This window comes from Fukomys damarensis, unplaced genomic scaffold (assembly GCF_012274545.1).
Source record: "Fukomys damarensis isolate Sample0158 unplaced genomic scaffold, DMR_v1.0_HiC HiC_scaffold_6, whole genome shotgun sequence".
Classification (NCBI taxonomy): Eukaryota; Metazoa; Chordata; class Mammalia; order Rodentia; family Bathyergidae; genus Fukomys; species Fukomys damarensis.
Genome location: NW_022900918.1, coordinates 14,000,301 through 14,024,560, shown reverse-complemented (window position 1 = coordinate 14,024,560; position 24,260 = coordinate 14,000,301). Strand labels below are relative to the sequence as shown.

General features: G+C 35.1%; 2 protein-coding genes across 3 annotated transcripts in view; one reads left to right on the top strand and one right to left on the bottom strand.

Annotated features, from left to right (window-relative positions):
• The window catches only part of Fbxl3 (F-box and leucine rich repeat protein 3), a 16,632-nt gene extending 4,050 nt beyond the window's left edge, over positions 1-12,582 (top strand). For both annotated transcript variants that reach the window (XM_010622366.3, XM_010622365.3), the window contains exons 3-5: positions 3,059-3,181; positions 5,331-5,502; positions 11,160-12,582. In XM_010622366.3, the coding sequence (XP_010620668.1) occupies positions 3,059-3,181; positions 5,331-5,502; positions 11,160-11,803 (939 nt within the window). In that variant the 3' untranslated portion in view covers positions 11,804-12,582. The remainder of the gene's footprint in view (positions 1-3,058; positions 3,182-5,330; positions 5,503-11,159) is intronic.
• Positions 12,583-15,156: 2,574 nt separating this feature from the next.
• On the bottom strand, positions 15,157-23,456 carry Cln5 (CLN5 intracellular trafficking protein). Its single transcript, XM_010622397.1, has 4 exons — positions 23,321-23,456; positions 21,508-21,698; positions 20,655-20,880; positions 15,157-17,733 (listed from the first exon to the last, which is right to left on the bottom strand). The coding sequence occupies exons 1-4, from the start codon at positions 23,454-23,456 to the stop codon at positions 17,222-17,224; spliced, it is 1,065 nt and encodes a 354-aa protein (XP_010620699.1). The 3' UTR covers positions 15,157-17,221.
• Between the last annotated feature and the right edge of the window lie 804 nt (positions 23,457-24,260).

Here is a 24,260-nt window from a genome sequence, read left to right as displayed (position 1 = left end):
AAAAATTTTTACCAGCTGTACCTCAGACAAAGGACTATTATCAAGGATATATAAAGAACTCAAAACAATCAGTCCCCCCAAATATAAAGACCCGATCCAAAAATGGGCATCCGAAATGAACAGACATTTCTCATACAAAGAAGTGAAAGCAGCAAGAAAATATATGAAAAAATGTTCCACATCACTGGTCATTCGAGAGATGCAGATGAAAACAACACTGAGATTCCACCTCACCCAACAAAGCATTTTTAGTGGCTTTTGGCATCCTGACCAGTGCATCTCATAGCTTTAAAATATTTGCCTAAGGGAATGTGGGTAACATGTTTCTGCTGGCTGGAACCACCAGTGGTTCAGAAGGCCCCCTTGTAAACTTTTTAAGAATCACTGGTCATTCGAGAGATGCAGATGAAAACAACACTGAGATTCCACCTCACCCAACAAAGCATTTTTAGTGGCTTTTGGCATCCTGACCAGTGCATCTCATAGCTTTAAAATATTTGCCTAAGGGAATGTGGGTAACATGTTTCTGCTGGCTGGAACCACCAGTGGTTCAGAAGGCCCCCTTGTAAACTTTTTAAGAGTTAGAATTTATCATGTCTTAGATGCTATAACAAATTGTAATGATTTTTGGAGCTAAATGACTCCATTATAATTATTTAGTAATTTCTTAAAAGAGCAAACACATCCACTAAATAAGCATAAACCATTGACCAAAGCTGTAAATTAGCAGTGAATTGTTGCACACAAATATGAGGAAAAAGGAATATTCAATAAAAAAATAAAAATTTGGGATATTATGGTTGAGGATATTACTGTTGAGCAAAACAACTGCATTTTTCTATTTATAGGGTTTGAGAGTTATTTTTCTGGCTTTTTGATATGAGATCTTCAAATGCAAACATGGCATAGAAACTATTCAAAAGGGTTAGAGGAATATATTTTAGAACAAAGTAAAGAATGGGTGGAAGATAGAGAACTGTTCGCTGCTTTTCTTTGCTTGAAGGAACATTTTGTATATCATATAACAATGTGATCAATGAAGTAGGGTGGTTTTTGAGATGTCCAGAATACTTTGAGAAATAGGGGTTTGAGTGTGAATATAGGCTTGTCATGTTCTGTTTGGAAATGAATGATGAAATATGGGCTTGCTTACTAAAACTTGAAGTAAACATAAGATTTTTGTGGCAGTGAGTGAATGCCTGCTTTATTGTACTTGTTGCTAAGTGGGTCAAGCAGGAGTTCTTAACCTAGAGCTTTTAACCGTAATTAAGGCAGCTTCTTATCAAACTAAGGCTCGTCTTCCAAGAATGTCATTTCTTCTATTCTCCTATAGGTTTCCAAGAAGAAAAGACTTGGTAGTGAGAGTAGCTGGATAGATTGTGTCTTTCCCAGAAAAAAATGCAAAAAAAAAGTAGGCTGCCCAGTTAAATTTGAATTTCAGCTAATTAATGGTTAAGTTTCAGTATAGACATGACCTGTGCAATGCTTGACATATACTTAATATTAAAAAATTGTTTACCTGAAGTTAAAATTTAATTGGATATCTTACGTGTTATCTGACAGATAACCTTAACTAGGGGCAAGGGTACCAAAATGGGGGGAAATAAAACAAAAAAGCAGCAATTCTTCATTCCTCTTCTCCCAGGGAAGGAACCTGAAGAGCCTTCCCTTTGGTTTTAGTCATCTTTGAATCGTCTAAAAGTATTGTAATGGTAAATGTTCTAAAGAATAAATACACTCATCTGGAAGATCTTCAAGATCAGTTCTATGCAGAAGATTGGCTGGGTCAGTTTTATTGTTTTTACAGCCCTGTGACACAAATCAGGTGTCCAGCTGTATAACTCTTACAAAATCATTTGTGCTATAAATTTAACATTTTTTTAATCAAGCGTTGTTTATTTTCCAGAAGAAATAATTTTTGATTTACACATTAGAAAAAAGACACATGAGAGAAGTCTTCTGGATTCTCCAAAATATTTAAATCATCACTGGCTGTAGGCTTGGCTTTAATCAGTTACTAGTCTAGAACAGTGGTTCACAGAATTTACATGCAACAGAATCACAGAAGACTCACAACAGCCAAGATCACCAGGTTCCATCCACAAAGTTTCTGATTCAGATGAGAATTTGCTTATCTTAAGTTCTCTAGTCATGTTGATGCTGTTGTTTGGGAACCATGCTTAGAGAACCCTTGGTGTAAAGAAACTTAACCAAAGGATAGTATTGTAAATACCTCTGAAATTGTAATATAAATGAGTGTATTTTATACCAGCTTTTAAGCAGTATTGGGATAAAGTAATATACATGAATCTGGAAAGTAGACTAATGATATTACTTTGAACTACCTATTTCAGTTCATATTTTCATGCTTAATTAGTTGAACATCCTTATTACTTCATTTATTTAATTACTGTAGTTTTACAGTACTGGGGTTTGAACCCAGGGCCTTTACACCAAGCTACACATCCAGCCCTTTATTTTATTTTTTTCATTCATCCATTTATTTATTTAGTACCAGGAATCAAACTCCCAGCCTGGTGCTTGCGAGGCAGGTGCAGTGCCACTGAGCTAAATCCTCAGTGAGACAAAGTCTTACTAAGTTGCTCAGGTTGGACTTAGTCTCCCAGCACTTCATTTTACCTTATTAAACATCATTCCATTGGAAATGTTAATGAATTCCGGGTTTTGCTCATCCGAAAATTCTAAGTAAATAATCATTAGTTTCAGATACTTTAAAATGTTTACCATAGACTCTATACTTAAAATCTATTATTTGATCTACCAAAATACATAACTGTTTTTCAAAGTCTGTAAATTTATATATTCCATTATAATCAGTTTGAAATAAATAGTGCTTCCAATACTAAATAGATGTCTTATAATGAAGACTGTCTTAACAATTGCGCTTAATTCTCAGGCTGAAGTTGTAGGGGTGAGTGGACAGTTGAAAGTAAATGTTCTTTACATTTATAATGCAATAAACTAAGTTTCTTTTTAAAAATTAAAATATGCAGAATTATTAATATGTGTATGGATAAAAGGTGTTTTCTTTATTAAGGTGGACAGCAGCAAAGAATCAGCTGAAGCAGCTTGTGATATTTTATCGCAGCTTGTGAATTGCTCTTTAAAAACACTTGGACTTATTTCAACTGCTCGGCCAAGCTTTATGGATTTACCAAAGGTATCTCCTGGTTTTGTTTTGTTTGGTTTTTTTGTTTGTTTGTTTGTTTGTTTTTTTACTATTACTGAGAAATCCAGTGAAAGCCTAAACACTGTATTGACAATAAAGAGTATAAGGAAAGTGATGTATATAATGGAAAACAAGTTACTGTTGAGAAAACCGTATTTTAAAAATCACTTAGTATTTCTTGATTGATAAGGTTAAAGAGTAAATGAGTTTATTGAAGATTCTCTAGGATGTTCTTAAAGAAATTAAGTAAAAGCAAGAGCCATGTCAGAAAAAAGAACATATATACGTACTTTCTTTGGCTTTCAGAATACATTGGGGAAGTTAGAATTAAAAAAAGTAGAGAGTGCCAGTGTGGCCTACTTACACAAACTCTTCAAAAAAAAAACAACTCCGTAGTTCAATCCCCGTACCAAAAAAAAACAAACTCTTCTGGCCAAGTATAAAAATGTGTTCTTAAGCATAGGTAGTATCAGTACAACTTGCATTGCTGTACAGGTTTTATGTAAAAAGAACTTTTTTGTGGAGAGTTAACTGTTTATATTCACTTTAAATTTGAACATTGTCTTGTACATAGAGATAGCCTCTCTCACAACTACAATATTCTCTTAAATTAGTAAAATAAGGTAGTTGATAAAAGGTGCCTAAGTTTTTTTTTTTTTTTTTTTTTTGCAGTAGTGCTGATCAAACTCATGACCTTGTACCTGTGAGGCAGGCGCAGCGCCTTTGAGCTAAATCCTTGGCTCTTGGTGCCTAAGTTTTGTTAGTTGAGTTACAGGATACAGAACAACAGCTTTCTTCAGGTTTCATATGGGAAATGAAATGTTCTGTATTGATTTTTCTGTGTGCCTATAGATTCATATATTTACATGCAGTATGTAAAATGTACCATATTAACTAGTATGTTGAACATAGTTTCTGGGTTTCTTATTTGGGGTTATCACTGCAAAAATCTAGTGCTCATTGAAAGCCATTGATAACAGCTAAGACTGCTTCTTTCCTTATTAAATAGACTTTCGATGCATATGCTATTGTCCTTTTCCTTTTAAGGATTTGTAGAAAAGGTTGAAATAGGTGTTATTGTGTCTTGAAATCCTGAGAGAAATAGATAACGTAGAAAAAATGTATTTGACCATAGAAGAAGTTACTTGACCATAAATAAAGCAGGGCCATTGGAAAGAAATCAATGATATAGATATACATATTAGTAAGGAAATGTGATTGCACCATATACATTTGAGTTTGATATGAAAATATTAGAAAGATATTAACATCAAGTTACTTAATGAAAATTCTAGTTGTTAGCCAGTTAATCGCAGTACAGAGATTGCTTTAGGGAATATGACCAAGAAGGTAGAATTTCATTGTACTTTCTTCTCCGTTAACTTGCCTTCATCTTCTTTGTCGTGCTATAGAGAATTTATGAAGCTAAGGTTGGTTATGATAGAGAAATGTGTTGGGGCATGTATTACCATTTTATTTAAGTATGACTTTGGTTGTTTTATTAGAGTCATATTTTATATGAGCTGCCATGTTCCAAAAGAGTTAATAGCTTTTGAATTGTTACTAATTTTTATTTTTTTTTTTTTGTGCGGGAAGTTTTTTTTTTTTTTTTTTTTTTTTTTTTTTTTTTTTTTTTTTATTGACAGGGTTTTGTGTAGTTCAGTCTGGCCCTGAACTCATGGCAGTCTTCCTGCCTTGGCCTACCTAGTGCTGGGTTTACAGGCATGTGCCACCACACCTGGCTCATTATTGCAATTGTAAATTGATCATTACTATGCAGATTAGTGTTACAAAACTCAAGAGTAAGGCTACTGGATATAGTAAAGGGAAGTGTCTGAAAGGTGTTCTCATTTTGGCTTCCAGGCTTCTTCATTTTACTTACCACTGGTCACTGTGATTTAGAGACTTCCGAAAGCTTGATATTCATTTTTCACCTATAGGTAAAAAGGTTCCTCTTAAAGATAGCAGTTGGTAACTTTTTTCAAAAAAACCATATATCCAGAATAGAGTATAGTGGTTCTAGCCCTTTAACAGTTTTAAAATACATCATTAGGATTCAAGTGAACCATATCTAGTATTACATGGAAACCTCTGTTATTACTAAAATTTAAAACAGTGTTTTAACCTTCTTGCTTTTCAGTCTCACTTTATCTCTGCACTCACAGTTGTGTTTGTAAACTCCAAATCCCTGTCCTCGCTTAAGATAGATGATACTCCAGTAGATGATCCATCCCTCAAAGTACTAGTGGCCAACAACAGTGATACTCTCAAGTTGCTAAAAATGAGCAGCTGTCCTCATGTCTCTCCAGCAGGTATGTTGATTTGTTGTCAGAGACACTTTTAAAATGTATTGATTTGTTCATCAGATTATGGAAAAATTATGATTAATAACTTTAATAGTCCTTTTGAACTATTTGTAGGTAAGTGGGTTAATAGGACTGTTTCCTCCTGCATAAAAGTATTTTAATATCATAACACGATAGTATGTTTCCTCCTGCATAAAAGTATTTTAATATCATAACACGATAGTATAAATTTTGTAGTGTTCTGGCCTACTTACTGATAATTGGACTTATTCTCTAATCATCTTATTTGATAATATATGTACAGCATGTGTTTAAAAAATGAATATATTTTAAAAGGGGGAAGATAAGGAGTCTGAGGTTCCTCTTGATGTAAAATAGCATTTTCTCTAATTATAGTTGAACTAACAGTAGGTTTTAAGACATAGCAGTCACATGATTGCTTTTCTTCTTACTCTACATACAGAGGGAGAAGAGTTGTCCTTAGTAGTTGTCTTATAATGCTTTTTTTAAGTTGAACTATGGAGCCACAAGCCCATCACGTGGCAAGTAGTAGCATTATAAGAGCTCTTTCCTACTACCATAGAATTTAAGCATTACTACATTATCCATTTTGAAATTAATTGCACATGGTTTGTATTAAATAGTATATAAAATGTGATTTTCATATTACTCTGTTATTTCATTCCTGACTTCTCTCATTATTGACATCCCTTTTTGTTGCTGTGTTATTCGGTAAATCTTTTACCTTCTTGACATAGCTAAAGCTCAGGTTTCCCCAAGGAAATGACTTCTTGGATGGGTGTTACTGGCTTATAGTTCCTAACTTCCCATGTGAAAGTCTTGGTGATGGGAATAGCTAGGTTTGTTCTTGTATTTTCCTAGTTGTCTTTGCCACTTCTAGTGAATTATCATTGAGGATATTTTAAAATAGACATTAAGAAAAATATTTTGCTTTTGCATTTCCTATGTGACATTGATCACATTGTACTATTGTATAGATCCAGCTATGAGATTAAGGTCCATACTTTATAGCTGAGTGTACAAGGTCCTTCTGTCTTCACCTCCACATTTCTCTTTAATCTTGTTCTTTACTCACTCATGTACACCTTTTACTTGAGCCCTGTGGAGCTTTAGTTGATTGTTTTTCCCTTTGTGTGTGGTCAGTATACTGTACTCTGTGGAATACTTTTTTTAAACTTCATGTTAACCTATTTTAACTTCCCCTCTTCTGCCTAACCTAGTTCCCCTACCTGTGTGTTTTCATATTACTCTAAACATAATATCAATTCGGACACTTTAAGTTTGCATGTTCCCATCTGATGGCTATTGGACCAGTTGATTAGTAGGAAAAGGAAGAGAAAGACCACTTGTAATATTTTTAATGGAAAAGCGTAATCACAGATTTTAATTTAAATCATAACTTTATTTGTATTTATTCTCATTATTTGCACATATTCTATGTATACTTTGCATATTTAGACATTTTTTTTTCCCAAATTGAAATTGTGAGCTTTCTGTGCTACTTTTCACTGAATAGTTGGTCAGACTTTTTCCATTTTCTTATAGTTGTAATATCTGGATCTCTAGGCACCATTTGATGCTAATGACTTTTGGCTTTTTTTATGTATATCATTCCTCTGATATTTCTGCTTATCTCTCTGTTCCTGCTGTTTGCTGGTTTCGTTTTCCTCTCTTAAATTTTGGTGTTTCCTTGTGTTCTCTCTGTACTGGCCACCGTTTTGTTATACTCTGTAAAATCTAGGCAGTGTCGTCCTCGTCTGTGGTTTGACTTAGGTTCTATATGATAATACCTTCTAATTTAGAATCTGGATCTCCAGAACTGTGTGTTGGATGGCTAAGGGCTCAGTGCGCTAGAACACCTCATTGGTGCTTCAGACTATAGAACTTCCCTATCTCCCTTTCTAATTCTTGTTTTTCCTCTAAGATGGGCTCAGATAAAGCGCTGTACACCTAGCTTTTGGGGATATGACAGACATCCTTGATAGCTCCTGTCCATATTCTGTACATACCTCAAGAGTCACTGAGGTCTGGCAAGTCTACCACCAAAATATGCTTTGAATCTTTTTTGACTTCCACTGTAAATAACTGCTCCAAATCAGATACCTGTAGTCTTTGTACAGTACCCTCTTCACTGATTTCCTCATTTGTGGCCTTACTCTTCTATAGTCTGATTTCTATGCTATAGCCGGAGTATTCTTTCTAAAACTTTCTAAGCTATTTTTTTGTCCTCATTTTGCTTCAAATCTTGTCACTATCTGTATACCTAGAGAGGTATACAGGTCTAGTACAATTTGGCCCTTATATATTTGGGCTTTATCTTTTGGTTGATAGTCCCTTACTTAGATATTGTGTTTTGATCTCTTTCAGTTGTTGGAATGCTTATATTCACTTTCACATCTGAGTGTCCATACAAAAATACTGTTTTCTTTCTTTTCCACTCTTTGTGCCTTCCCTTTATGCTAACTTTTTGGGTCTCTTTGTGTTAGTTCTGGGCAGTCTTCACTGATTCCCTTGTAATGAGCACATCATTGTCATTATTTGCTACTTCCTATTAGAATAAGAATGACTAGTTCCTATTACAGCTTTACCCTCCTAACATCAGTGCTTATTATGTAAGATGCTCATTAATATCAGATGAACTAATAAGCATTTATTTAATATTCTTTATAGATAAACATTTGCATCATAGTTTTTCTTTAAGTTTAGACGCTTGTTTCTACTTTTTTTCTGTGATTTAAAAAATAATTATTTTGGCACATAGCAGTTGCTTCTATGAATTTCTTTCTTATGAAAAATTCTGAAGAAATGAAGGTCCTAGGTCAAGGCATCCAAATCTTTATGCTTCTTGCTGTTTCTTCCCCTCCAGTCAGGTGTATGCATTTATATTACTGCCTCATAACAGTTTTATTGAAATGTAATTCACATACTGTACAGTCATCATTTACACCTGATCTTAGCCAAAAGGCCGAGAAGCAATATATATGCAGTCATCATTTAAAGCATATAATTTTTGGCTGTTAGTATATTGGCAAATGAATCCATCACCACTGTGGAGCTTTAGATTTTATTATCCTAGGAAGAAACCCCATGCCTCTTTGCTATCAAGCCCTAAAACCTCCATTGTAGCTAGTCCCCATTCATTTTCTGTGTAGATTTGCCCATTTTGTGTATTTCATGTAAGTGATTCATAGGTGATCTTTTGTGTCTGGTTTCCTTCACTTAGCATGTTTTCAAGGCTTATCTATGTATATCATAAAGTAGAACTTTATTTCTTTTTATTGCTGAGTAATCTTATTTCTGAGTAATATTGATCAGTCGATGGGTATGTTGATTAACTATTTTAGTAATGCTGCTGTGAACCTTCATGTACCAGTTTTCTTGTGGACATGTTTAATTTCTCCTGGATATATGCTGGATCATATAGTAACTATTTACCTATTTGAGAAATTATCAGACTTTTCTAAAGCAGCTGCACCAAATTCCTTTTCCATATTCTGACTTTTTTAAAAATAGCCATCCTAGTGGGTGTAAACAAGTATCCCATTGTGGTTTTGAGTTGCATTTTCTTGATAACTATTGAGGATCTTTTTGTGTGTTTATTGGCCGTTTGTATATTTTCTTTAGAGAGATAATGCCTTTTTTAGATTCTTTGTGTATTTAATTGAATTGTCATTTTATTTTTTATTTGTAATAGTTTATCAGTTTTATCTTTGTCACTATACTGTTATATATAGCATAGGAGTATAAATGTAGTAGTTTACACTATTTATTGGTGTCACAGAGATGCAGGAAGGGCTAAATTGGCTTTGCTTAGGGTCTTAAAGTGCTAAAGTCAAAGTGTTAGGCTAGGCTTTTATATGGAGGCTTTAGGGAAAAATCCACATCCATACTCATTTAAATTGTTGGCTGAATTTATTTGAGGTTGTAGGCCTGACAACTCATTTTCTTACTGGCAGTTTGTAGGATACTGCTTGGGGTGTTTCTTTGCTCTTAGAGGCTGCCTGCATATCTTAAAGCCAACAATAATAAAGTTGATACCCACTTTGTGCTTTGACTCCAACCTTCTTTTCTGCAAGAAGTTAACTCTTAAAGGAACTAAGTGATTAGAACTACCCAAAAAATCTCTGAATTTTATAAGGCCATCTGTGTCATGTGACATAATGCTGGACTTCATACCATATTCATAAGTGCTAGGCATTAGGTTGTGGAATGGGGTTGGGATTAAGAATTATGCCTGCCAAATTGCTTTAGTAGTTGTTAAAGGGCATTGCAAAGTTTCTCTTAATTTGCTCCTTTGCAATTTCCATGTGTTTGCTTTCTCTTTATATTAAGCTTTTTGATATTATAAACAGCGAGAGATGTACTCAGGTTACCTTGGGTAATCAGGGAGCGCATGCATGTGTGTGCATGCACACTCACGCTGTGTGTGTGTGTGTGTGTGTGTGTATCTCCATATCCCTTGTGAAGAACAGAAACTTGCAGTGGCTAAATAGTGAAGCATAGCGGTCCATTACTCCCTCTTCTGACTCTACTGTTGATTCGGTTTATCTCTTCTGATTGTATTGCTTGTCTTCTCATTCCAGTGCCATAAAGCTTTGGCTTAATGATGGTGTTTGTTATGTCACTTCTTAGGTGCATAAACTTAAAGAGTCACTTACCCTGTTTGTGTTACGCTTTACTATCTTTTTGCTAGCTGCCTCAGTATCATAATAAAAATGTCTAGTTTTTTAGTTTTTTTTTTAAGTAGTTGTGGGATAACATTTAGTACCTGTATATTACACAGTACTTGTAAAATAAATAGATGAAAATATGTATGCTTTGTATACTTATTCTTGTTTCTAAACATAAGAACATAAAGAAATGGGCTGATTGGGTTATTAGGTAGTATAGAGTCGTTACTCTAGGGCAGAATTCTTATACTGAACTTACTTTGGAGATTAAAGTATTGACCTTTGATAAAGTCATCTGTTGCTGGGGAAATAGCTGTGGAAAAACATTGTTTCCTGAATTTAGGGAATTATTGAAGGAGCTGCTTTCTGGATGTGTTAGAGCTTCAAAAGTCATAATGTGTTTCCATTCCTGTGAATCAAGTGATTATCCTTGACCCATTTAGCTACTGATATCATGGAACTTTTTTGCCCTTAGAAATTTGATATACTATTATCAGTTAAACACTATTGGTTTGTGGGATTTTTTACTTCATAAATGTTCAGTTACATAAATGATAGTTTTCTATAGTTATATTTTATCCTCCTTTATGTTAGAATTAGGTTTTGAGTTTCCAAAGAAAATATCCTTTGGTCTTTACAGTGGTAATTTTTAAAAAATGTATATTTAGTGTTAATGGTATATTTTAAAAAAATATGGCATTGCATTTGCACTATTAGAGTATATCTTAGTCATGGTAGATTTTTTTAAATGACAGTTATCTGAATTGTTAAAAATGAGCTTGAGTTTTAAAGAATTAGTTTCATTTTCTTGTAGACAGAATTAGTAATAGCTTTTAAATTGTTACTTACCTTCTAATTCAGCTGTACAGCTAAATTTTAAATTGTATTTTTGTGGTATATGCACTTGATTAAATTTTTTGAACAAACTTGTACAAAAACTTATAAATAATTATTATGGTTTTTTTCCCTAAGGTATCCTTTGTGTGGCTGATCAATGTCATGGCTTACGAGAACTGGCTCTGAACTACCACTTACTAAGTGATGAATTGCTACTTGCTCTGTCTTCTGAAAAACATGTTCGATTAGAACATTTGCGTATTGATGTAGTCAGTGAGAATCCTGGACAGACACACTTCCATACTATCCAGAAGAGCAGCTGGGATGCTTTCATCAAACATTCACCCAAAGTTAACTTAGTTATGTATTTTTTTTTATATGAAGAGGAATTTGACCCATTCTTTCGTTATGAAATACCTGCTACTCATCTTTACTTTGGGAGATCAGTAAGCAAAGATGTGCTTGGCCGTGTGGGAATGACTTGCCCTAGACTAGTTGAACTAGTAGTGTGTGCTAATGGATTACGGCCACTTGATGAAGAGTTAATTCGTATTGCAGAACGTTGTAAAAATTTGTCAGCTATTGGACTAGGGGAATGTGAAGTCTCATGTAGTGCCTTTGTTGAGTTTGTGAAGATGTGCGGTGGTCGCTTGTCTCAGTTGTCCATTATGGAAGAAGTATTAATTCCTGACCAAAAGTATAGTTTGGAGCAGATTCACTGGGAAGTGTCCAAGCATCTTGGTAGGGTGTGGTTTCCTGACATGATGCCCACTTGGTAAGAACCATTTTAGGGCATGATGAATACCATCTTAACTTAAACAAATGTATTGTAATAAAAGTTTATTTGCTATAGTTCTAATTCTATATTTTGTGGCACAAAAATTGCTATCTCCAGTGAATATACACGGATTATTTATTGGAAGACCTATGAATAAGTTTTGGTCAGGAAAACTCCATTTGTTTCTTTAGTTTAATAGCAATTAAATCTCTGAAAAGTACAAGAAAAAAGTGTTTCATAGTTGAAAGTAATAACTAGTTATAGAGAGTAAACAATTCAGTCTTATGGAAATAAAAACCTATATAATATCCAACAAGTATATGCTTATAGGTTTTTTGAAATGTTATGTTCTCTATGCATTTTTTAAAAAATGTAAACTTGACATTTTTAGGGTCTTCAGTTATACATACACCTGTTATAAGGTGTTTAATATAGCTCAGGAAAGTGAGCATTTTGTGAGAAATAATGTAGGATATACAGTATCGTATCTAATGAAAAAAGTTGGTTGAATGTTCTCAAATGTTACAAGCCTATTTAAAATGAGTGTATATAATTGGAACACTTAGAAAACTGTTAAATGTCACACAGTGATTGTAGAAAGACAACACACAGAGCCAAGATCAAATTAAAATAAATGGGATAGAAGGGAGGCAGGTATTTAGCTTTGTATAAACTTTTAGATTTCCTCTATAATCTGCAAAATCGTGTAAGTTCTCTTTTGTGATATGTTACTTTGTGTGTGGCACTTGAGGCACTGTAAGTAAAATAAGGAATGCCTTACCAGTTCTCCTTGGTTTTATCTGTTTAAACTAGTTTGTTTTTTTGTTGTTGTTGTTTTATTTTGGTACCAGGGATCAAACTCGGGACCTTGCTGTTTAGTTTTTAAGTCTTATTCAATAACTGAAATGAAAAGCTTATCTATTTTAAAAAGCCAGTTGACATAAGGATAGAAATTTAAAATGTTTATGAATTGTTTCCAAGAAAAATAGTCTCCAGTGAATTTTAGTGATGGCTCATTTTTCCATTTTTGAATTGTATAGTTATGTAAGTAGAATTTTAAATAAAAAAGGAATGCCAGCACACAGTTCAGCATAAACGGTAAATTCAAAAGATATTTAAGTTCCTAATCATTGTTTTGAGTAAATGTTGCTCACTGAACTGGAAAATTTTAATAGAAAGATTTGCAGTTTTGTGATTTGTTAATTTGGTTAAACTGGTATTATTTAAGTAGTGTTTTATATTACTTTCATATAAATAAAGGTAAACCCATACATTATAATTTAGTTGGGTTTGATTTTTAGATACTATAAACTTTGATTCTGGACACTACTGCTACTAGATACTAGCTTAAGGAAAATTAGAAGAGATTTACCTCTAATGGAACACATGCTTGAAATAGCTGTATCAGATAATAGACTGTATTTAGATAACAGTCTAAAAATATAGATGACCTTCCTAAAGAACATAAAAAATTATTTTCTATGTGATACATGCTTTTCAAAAGTGATCATATTCTATCTTTCAGCCACATATAATTGAGATTAAGGCTGATAGACTTGAAAACTAAAGAAATTATTGTAATATTTCTTCTCTTACTAAATAATTTAGTAAAAAGGGTTGTGCAAGAAATACAATGTTAATGATTTTTTTTCTTAACTTTGGAAAATGGATTTTATAGTACATTATCAGTTCTAACCAAAACTTTATTTGAAAATTTACTTTTTGTACAAATTATATAATGCTTGAAATACCTAAGTCACTTTATAAGCAAAATACATAGCACTTAATGTGTTTATACTGTAAAATATGTTAAATGCTTTTATCAACTTGAGAATATAGTTACTAATGGAGGCCGGGGATTTTGGCTCAGTGGTGCCACTGCCTGCCTCGCAAGCGCAAGGTCCTGAGTTCAATTCCTGGTACCCCCTAAAAAAGGTAATAATTACTAATGCTGTTGTATTAAATTTTTTAAAACTTCCCGAACATATAGACTTGACATTAAAACTGGTGAAATTCACACATTTATGGTTTTTCAAATCCTTTGATGGGTGTATAATGTTTACTATTAAACATTTATGATAGATTTAAGATAAAATGTTAGACATCTGGAATCTTCTCTTGAAATCAGCTCTGATGCCTATGAAATTTACATGAACTATAAGTATTAATTTTTAAAAATCATATTGAAAATGGTTAATTAGGCTTTTTCTGTACTTAAAATGAGGGATATAAAGCAATTTATTTCGAAATAGAATCCTTAGTCATAAAAAATCCAACTAGCCTCTTTATAGAAATAGTTTTCATTTCCTGGCAGTGCATTTCAGAAAACATCTTCAGTTTATGTGAGCAGTTTAGGCTATTTTAATATTTTTTTTAAAAAGCATGATTGAAAATTACTTACTGCAGTCTACAAATAACTTTTTGTATTAAAAAATTAAAAACCCCAGTTTATCTGTAGAGCTAACTTTAATGTTACCAGTCAGGAAAATCCCACCTGCTTGATGACTGTCCAACTTCCTTTAGAAAAAAAAAGGATACAAAGTTATATACTCTGAATGAAGCACTTCTCAGAATATTCAGTCCAATAAAAGGAAAATGTCTTTAATTTTAATGTTTAAATAGGAGAGAGAAAAATCTAGAAAAGATAAGTTTGAAGAGTACAAGACTGCTTGATTTCCAGCTTATTTCCCTTTTGGACAGGGAAAAACACAAGGTTTTAGAACACTGATTTATAACAACTTGCAAAGAATTTATTATTCACTAAGTGCCAACAGAGCAGACTTACAAAGCTTGAGAATACCTCCCTAATATTTGTAATTTTATTTCTGATTTTTAACATGGAGTCAATACTGAGGGCTCCAAATATTTAATATTTTCACCTTTTGACTGTTCTTTTCTACCCAAAACAATGTTTAGATAAACACTTTATAGGTAACTTACCTGATACTGGGCCACACTAACGAGTTAGGAATACTCATTCTGGTTTTTTTTTTTTGGTACCAGGAATCAAACTCAGGACTTTGGTGCTTGTGAGGTAGGCGTGCTGTGCCCTTGAGCTAAATCCCCAGCCCAAGGACATATTTATTCTAAAGTTGTCATAGTCAAACTTAAAATTTTCTCCTAGAAATTTTATATATTTATAATTAGACAACATAATAGAAATCCCGTATAAGTTATACAGTAGCTCAAAAAGTAGCCAAATTTAATTGGCAGATTCCTGCCCAGGCTTGTTTTGATTTCCCAACTACCATTTGAAAGCGTATTTTTGGATCATCTCTGCTTGAAGGTTCTATTTCATCTTGTAAATATACTTGACAGTTTCATATGTAAATGCTAGGCTCTCTCTGCTGTTGCTATCTGAATCTATATAGTTCTTTGATAAAATCTCATTTATTAGTATTAGGAATAATGAAAAATCTTCAGTACTTTATGACATAGAATCCTACTTCAAAAGCCAAGTTCCATGTAGAAAGATCTTTATTTTTGTTGTAGAACCAAGTTGAGATTTGCAGTTAATGCAAACAGTACAAGAATATTTGCTTGTCAATGGAGTGCAAATCTGCAAATCCAGAATAACTCACCACTGCAGTCAGGAATCTGGTAATAGCTGGTATTGCCTGAGTTTAGCCACTAGATGGTGATAATGCGAAGAGCCAGTTTCTTGGCATATTCCAAGGACAGGTTAAAGAGGTTACCCTACTTAGGAATAGTATAGGCACTGTAGGCCAAGTGAGGGGCAGTGGAAAAAAATTCTCCCTGTGCTTTTGAGGAAGACTAGGCAGAATGGTGTCATGCTGTGCTACTGAAGCGAGACTGAGTTTATTTTCAGACTCCTGCCTACACTTGAAAAACAATAAAAAATGCCTAGACAAATGAAATAACAAAGACAAAGTACAAGCTCCAGAGTTTTAAAAAATTGATTCAACAGAATAACAGTGCTTTAAAAGTTTCAAAATGTTTCCGATCAGTAGCTCCACTTGTTTTATAGACCAGTAACATTTGGTAGCCAGGCACTGGTCCAAGGACCATACTGTTGCAACAATAACCCTGAAAAACTTGTATCTAATTTCATCAGCAGAACTTGAATTCACTATCTGGCTAATAGGTGGGTAGCCATAGAAAGATCACTTGACCTTTGTATACCCTGATTTAATCATGTGGATGAGGTAAACAATGATGAGGCTTTTATGACAGCTCAATAATGTACTAACCTCTCAGGAAGCAGTCAAATGTTAGCTGAAACTGAAGAATATAATTGGTCCATTTACATATGAAACATTGTTTCCTCTGAGCTCCCTCTTACACATGTATTTTTCATGAATAGGAAAAGTGGCATTCAGTTGATCCTAACATACTTAAAGTATCTTGAAAGCTTGTTTGGCGTCTCTAAGATGAACACAGTGACTTGGAGGTCTTTTCTCTGCAAAATATACCCTCTTCCACAGCACTGACAGCATTTGTGGGAGAATGGAGGACTACAGAAAACAGGGAAGGAGTTAGAAGTATCTCTTTACTCAGACATATCTGCAGCCAGGTAATCCCATGCCCCAGATGGCTAAAGAACTACTTAAGTATTACAGAGCTCAAAGTCTGGATGATTACAAAATCCAGGAGAGCTGGCATGTAACTTAAGATCAGAGGTAACACTGATTAATCATTACAGTCACCATTCACTCTGACCTAACTATGCCAAACATACATGACTTTAATCTTTACAACAATCCAAACATGATTCATTTTAGAGATCAGAAAACTAAGGTATAGTGATGTTAAATTGTTTAAATCATAAAACCAATTACAAACTAGAAAATTATGAACTAGAAAGAATCTTTGCTTTTAACACTATTTACTACATATGCTAGCAAAATTTCTCCATCTCTGTTCTCCTTTCAAATACATCTTTCAGGCCTGGGGATTTAGCTCAGTGGTGCTGGGCCTGCCTTGCAAGCTCAAGGTCCCCAGTTCGATCCCCGGTACCACACACACATACACACACAGTGACTAGAACACAATTGGAGTACTAGGTCTAGTTTCAAATGTTATAAAGGTAATAAAATAGGTATAAACTACCAAAACACTTATATGAAAATGTTTAAGTACTAGAAAAAATAGCACCTACCATCAAAATGTCACTATTGGAACCAAAAAAACATACATATTGGACATGAACCATTGCTCTCCATACCTGAGAGGCTTGGGAATTGAAATCAGAATTACTTAATATGTTCACTTTAGCCAATAAGAATTTCAGCTTCTTTCCAAAAATAGTCTTGAGATTTTAATATGCAACAATTCTACCAATGTGCATTTTACCATTCTGCTGAGGAAGAGAGGCTAAGAAATACACAAATATAAAATCACCCCCTAAAAAAACAGATGCTGGTGGTTGGAGAAAAAAGCAGTAAACAGAATTAAGGTTTTATAAACAAGGGAATGTTTTGTGTCTGTTAGGTAAAGAAATTTCTTCATATGTTATTTTAACAAAAGGGAATTTCATAGGTAAAAACCAATATTCAAAATTATAAAACAAATAGAACTGTCTGTGCATAATCACTGAATCAAAAATTTGCATGAGACTCAACAGAAATTCTTTAGTTGACAAGTGTGGTTTGAAAGGGTAATAAAATCTTTTTATGGCTAAAGCAAGAGTCTTATTTCCTGTTGACCCAAAAATAGATGTTTCATTTCCCAAATAATTAGGTTCTCCACTGTAAAGGAATATTCTTGTATAGTTGGTTTCTATCTTCTTGAACTCTGCTCCAAGTTCAGCCAACTTCTCATATGTTCTTAACACAAATTTTGAACAGTCGTAGGACTCAAACCATGTCTCTGCCCCTCTTTCTGGGCTGGCTTGGGCAGTCCATGTCTCATAATAAATTCCTGTTTCATTGTCCTGTTTCACCCACTTTGCCATCTTGTTAAATATGTTTCCTAGTTTAAAAAGAAAACAAAACCTGTATGAACAGTAATCCAAGCTCAGCCAATTTTAATTTTTTTTTTTTGGTACCAGGGATCAAACTCAGGACCTTGCGCTTGTGAGGCAGGCGTGGTACTACTGAGCTAAATCCCTGGCCCTTTATTTATTTATTTACTTATTTATTTTTCGGTACCGGGGATTGAACTCGGGTCCTTGCCCTTGCAAGGCAGGCCACCAAACCACTGAGCTAAATCCCCGGCCCCCCTGGCCCTTTAATTCTGTTCTTTAAGGCACTGCTGAATTATAAACATTACATATAAGCATATAAAGAGAACTTTTATTAATCCTAAAATCATTTAAGCTATTGTCAAAAGGGAGATTATACAAATGCAGCAGCTCTTTATGCTATTCAAATTTTGGATTCAAAGTCCGAAAAGGAAAGAAAGCAAAGAAGGAATTGTGGAAGAGGAGATGAATGAGCAGAAAGACACTCAGAAAAATAGAAGGGTAAAAGTTGTGCTTTTCTCTTACAAAGTATGGGATTCAACCAGCAATAAATGCCAGAAGCAGCTGCACCAGAAGGCTGACCCGCCTTGAATGCGTGGTATCCCCTTTTCCCCTGTACTTGCAGCTGCTGGAATGCAGCTGACTTCACCCACCCACCAAATTCTTCAAAGAACCAACCACAAAGGAAATGTTTTTGGCCAACCTCTACAGACTCCATAATTGCCAGCTCTCTCTGCTACTACCCTTTATACCAGACCAAAAGCCTCTTTCCAAATATGTAGAAACATGCTCTACATGGGTGCAACCCTTACCTGGGCATTTATAATGCTCAACAGAGCTAGGCTTCAATATTTCACTCTGTCATTGTATACAAACCTTTCTTTGGCTACTCCAACTTGTGTCCATAAAATAAATACTTCGTGTTCTGTGAAATGAAGAGTGTCTGCCTTTATCCATTTAATGGAATTTAAATTGTGGAAGTATATAAAGCCTGTTTTCTTAGACCTGGAGGCACTGTTCCTACTATTCAACTTTGAAAAGCTACTGCTATACTTAAGAGATACGACACTATTGTACTTCAAAACACCAAGTTGTAATATGAAGAAAAGGTCACTGACAGAACATGATCACAAGTCAGATGGACAACTTAAAAGATTTAAGTAGTATCATATTACAGAATACATTACAGAAAACAGGGATTACTTGTTCATATGATCAATGTAGGTCAGAAGAAAGTCTCAGATAATGTAGGTGGAAATGGAAATAAGAGATGTGAACTGGCTTGGAAAGAAAGCAGTTATTTATTTTACTGACCACTGTGGAAAGAGATGGACTTCCATATTGTTGGGATGGTTTGGGACAGACACACTGATTTAAAAATAGGAGGGAAATCAAAATTGCCCTGTTTTCTGTTAAGAGGTTCCCAAGTAACATTGACAGGATCTCAATTCTAGCCTTGGTTCTGCTATATCTAGCTCTATGACTGAGTAAGTCATATATTACCTGGCTGATCCTCAATTCCTTATGTGTAAAAAAACATAGGGTGTCTTACTCTCCCTACAGAATTACAAGTAAACATGCTTTAAAGGGATTTGTAAAAGCTAAAAAGCCTGATAAATTTTCTGGGATCCAGCAAATGATTATTACTACTACAAACAGTGACTTCGTTTCTGATGTTTCCAGATTGGGGTGCATCAATTTATAATGTAAAGATCTGTGAATGGCCTTGGGCAAATTCTTCTAAAATATGATGGTAGCATTCTATGCGTGAAGCATTGTGTCAACAAGCTATTGATGAAAACCCTGCTGAACTCCTTTCATCACTAACCAGTAACACAGCACACACAAAATTTCAATTGCATTACCAAATTTCTAATACATCCAAAAGCATAGACAAACTCAGAGAAAATATTTAAGTTGCTCAAGAGAGCCTCAAATATGAAAGACTATATATTGTATATATTTTGGAGTTACTTAACTGTATAACTTCAACCTCTCTCCATGTAACTTTTTCTACAAGGGGAAAATAACTATCTCAGGGACTCTTGTGATGGTAAATGATGACACATATATAGCACTCAGAGCGTGGCCTGCTTTTAAGTCTGTATGAGTAGGAACTATTACTTAACATGAAAATATTTTAATATATCATCACTTAAAAGTGTTTTTAGACAGTTAATAGGGCCTTTAATTGGGCACTTTAGGGATTTTTCTTTACTGTTTTACAGTGGTACCTTGGTTCATGAAGTACTGTTTCCACAATTCTGGTCACAAATAGAATTGGATGAGAACTAGGGCCAGGGATTTAGCTCAGTGGTTCCACCGCTTGCTTTGTAAGGGCAAGGACCAGAGTTCGATCCCTGGTACCAAAAAAAAAAAAAAAAAAAAAAAAAAAAAAAAAGAGAAAAAAAGAATAAAAAAAAAAAAAAGATGTGAGGGCCAGGGATTTAATTCAGAAGTTCCACCACCTGCCTCGCAAGCACAAGGTCCCGAGTTTGATTCCCGGTACCTTCCCCCCAAAAAAAAAAAAAAAAAAAAAAAAAAAAAAAAAAAAAGAGAGAGAAAGATGAGAACTACATCGTTTAGTGGTTAGATTCACTATTGATCTTATGAGGAAATATAATTCAGCTCTAGTCAAATTCAGTTTGCCACCAGAACTGTGGAAAGAGTTGAGTTTGTGAACACTATATTTAGAAAGTCCAGTTTAATTTTACAAAGCATGTTATTTCATTCTTTTTCTTCTTTCTATAGACTAGAGCAAGAGATAAACTACATTATCACCTGCAAGTGAAGTTGTGAAAGAGTTCCAGAAGAGCATTTTATAGATGATCTCTAAGAAGTAGAACATTACTGAAATGTCTTTAAGGAAATAATTTTCATTTGCATACTGGTACAATCATCAAATACTGGCATATTTTTTTAAACTTACCTGATATGGTTGCTACTAGAACTAATGTTCCATTTTCCTTCCAGTGGACATCATCAATTCCTTCAAAAAAGCAGGCAGCTCCTTGATTACACCAGAAAGGGGCATCCATTTTGGGTCTGAGATGGGGAAATGTACAGTTGCCAAGTTGGAAAAGTTCATACCATTCCATTGTGTAGTTTTTGCCAGTTAAGGTATTCCTGAATCCAATGGCATCATGCATAATTTTCTGTATAAAGATAACATGCATATGAAAGCATCTATGAAGTAACTAATGAGTCCAGGTATGTTGATGGGAGAGAACATGATATACTACAAATGTATATTGTGAAAAACAACTGTTCAACTGTTCCTCTTCTGTGTCACTACTCTTGTGTTCCTCTGTGGTCTCTCAAATTCCAGGCCTTCATCCACTTTGCTTCCGGCCTCTTATTATCTTAGATAGGAGGGGTATGTGCTATGTTTAGAAACATAAGTCATTTTCTTACCCTTCAAAATAAGTACAAAAAGCCTGCATGCCACAGTTCTAGGAACACTCAGTATACCTCCCAGAGTTACACACTGCCCTAGAAAAGTGAAGTCAAGAAGTGTTGCCTGCCTGCCTTGCTTCTCATACATGTCCTCCCTGCTCATTTTCCAAGAACTGGGTATAATAGGTAAGTTCAGATTTGTAACATTAAAAGGTATTAAAGTAAATGCATTGGTTACTGTCAGGATTACAAAATCTGATGACTATTTGACTACTCATTTAATATTCTAAGGGTAAATCGATAAATTTAGTCTGAATACTAGCTTGTCAACTTAATAACTAAATCATTTAATTAACTGAAGTTACAAGATTAAGACACATTCTTACAAAATGTCCTAGAAGGTCTCCATATTTAAATTCCCATACTGGGGTTTGTAGTCGAAAGACTTCAATGACATCATCATTCTTCATAACTGGGATTGGCGAGCCAGTGGGACAGAACGTGTACTTAGCTTGACAGTAAGGATCTGGTTCTGGACGGAAGGAAAAGCGTCTGATAAAGAAAGAGAAACCATCAGCTTAGATTCGAAGAGGAATTTGGTTCTCACACACTTTAGAATCCAAGTTTTCATTTCGCCATAACAGTTTTAGGGAAAACATTCAAAGCTTAGACCATAGTGACTACATATAAACACACATTTTGCTTATCCTATGAACAAACTTTCAGTGATACCTTTAATAGCAAATGATAATGTGGAAATATATTTTACATTTACTTAAGAATGAACTTTCATTCAACCAATATTTGAGAATCCACTACATGTAGGGCCAGACTGGAAAGAGAAACAAAAATGAAAATTCTGGGAGCTGGAAAGACATTAAACATGCCATGAGGTGCACTGGGGTAAGTGGTAAGCAAAGGAAATCAAGTCCTATGGCACAAAGATGAGAGAAATCATTTCCCCTGATGAGGGATAGGTGGGGTTGGGAAGGCAAAGAGAGAGATGAAGATCAGTTTAGGTATGAAGTACTTGTAGAGAAGGGAAGGACAGAAAACATTAAGTGTTACAAGACAAGTATGCACATCTGAGGTCTTCAGTGAGCTAGGGTTAGGGCAGGACTGGGAAGGACTGAGGTAGCCAAAGGCTGACATCACTGGCCCTGAGGAATGTGAAGTGCACCCCTCGGGTGCTAGAGCTGGGCAGGGTTCAGCCCTAGGGTACTTGAAAGATTTAAAGTAGCAAATCTGATAGGACTGAATATGCTGAAAAGTAAACTTTATCTTGCAAGATAAGAGGTATGCAGAGGCCAAATTAAGGCTGAGAGATCAGTCAGGTGACTACACCAATGCAGGCAAGAATAGAAGATCAGAGAAGGACACAGTCATTGGCTAAGAGTGGTTGGCTGGGGCCAAATTCAGCTCAACATTGGCACTGGTCACCTTCCGTCCTTGGCACTGGGAGGAAAAAAAAGAATAAAAAAGCAGCAGTTTATATCCTCTAAGACACTTAAGATCTGCATGGTTCTTGTCTGTACTTTGTAACAATCCTATACCTGAAAAAAATTCTATTTTAATTTATGTGGGCTTCTTTTACCTACAGCACAATCCCTTCTAGGTCAAACATAATTTATGAAGCATAACTGAAGTATGAACTTAATACAGGTAAACATTATATGCAACCGAGGGAATTGAATGGTGGCATATACTTAACTGCTGAAAATTGAACAGTACGAAATCATAGCCAATGACTAATAGTATGAGGCATAAATAAAATATTTTGGCTTTATAATGCCTTCCTGGTTTTGTTGGATATTTAATTTTTACGTATTTCTGAACATTTTAATATTTTCAAGACCAATCAGCTTCAACCCCAAACTTTTTTTTTAAGTGTACTGGGGATCGAACCCAGGGTGTCCAGCATGCTAGGCAAGAGCTCTAAGTAGCACTAAGCTACATTCACATCTCCCACTCTACGGTGATTTTTATTTTGAGAGGGCCTCTCCTGTCCCGGCTGGCTTGGAAATTATGACCCTCCCACTCAGCCTCTGAGCAGATGGTATTACAGGCCTGCACCTCCAGAATTTTTTTCACATACATCAAGAATAAACATTCCATAAGCAGAATACATGAATATTTAGGTTTGAGAACAGCTAGTATTTTATTAGAGTTAATTCTGCCCCCAAAAAAGGTGTTAACTACCTTTCCTATTTTCTGACTCAGGACTCATGAGGAAAGGGTTACTGAATAACTTTCCCATGAGGTGATGAGGCCAGACCTGCAGCAGTAGGAATCCAGAATTTACTTCTGACCAAAATTCTCCAGTCTTGGAACTCATTATTCTGTTATAACTCTATTATTGTTATAACCCATTATTCTTAATATGCACAGCAAAACAGCTCCGTAGATTCAAAAGCTGCTGGCCTATCCCCTGCCTGAGGTCACCATGCTTGCTTTCTGTGTTTAGCTATTTCTCATAGCTTTAAGACTGGGTCAATACTCTTTTTGGTCAAAGACTGCAATGAAGAATCTGCAATCCTAGCATCCTGGGAGGCTGAGGTAGGACAATGAGCCTGGGTAATTTAGGGACTTGGCCAGACGCCGGTCTCTAAAATAAAAACTTAGAAAGGGCTGGGGATATATCTTAGTGTGAAGGCCCTGGGTTCAATGCCCAGTACTTTTTAAAAAATCAGCTTCACAGGTTTGCAGGCTCTGTCCTCCAGTAATGACCAGTGCTCTACCTGCAGGTTGAAGAAAGTGGACAAAAGGAATGGTCAGCCGTGCCCGTTGGCCCGGAAGGGAACTGGGACTTAGAATACTAAAACTGGGAAGTTCACTTCAAAATGGGGCAAGTTGGTCACCCCATATATTAAATATTATGTAGTAATGACTGCTGATAGTGCACGAAGTAAGTAATAAACCAATACTAAAAAGTGTTCTAAAGTGCTCAAGAAGTCAGTTTCTTGTGTCTGTAAGTCACCAGCGCAGTAACATTACTCCCGTTTCTCCCACGAATCCGTACAGCCCCAAGCATGGCTCCAGCGTCCCGGGGAGAAAAGCCCTCCTTGCGCTGCGCGCCCAGAACGGACGCGACTCCCACAGCGCCCAGCAGAGGGTCCCTAGGGTTCCCGAGCGCCGGTCC

What these genes read in the sequence shown, in the direction of transcription:
- Cln5 (XM_010622397.1), bottom strand. Translation starts at nt 23,456, where the DNA reads ATGAGTTCCAAGACTGGAGAATTTTGGTCAGAAGTAAATTCTGGATTC. An exon ending in GAGACCTTCTAGGACATTTT is followed by an intron (nt 20,881 to 21,507) that starts GTAAGAATGTGT and finishes ATCTTTATACAG; the next exon opens with AAAATTATGCATGATGCCAT. An exon ending in TCTAGTAGCAACCATATCAG is followed by an intron (nt 17,734 to 20,654) that starts GTAAGTTTAAAA and finishes TTTTTAAACTAG; the next exon opens with GAAACATATTTAACAAGATG.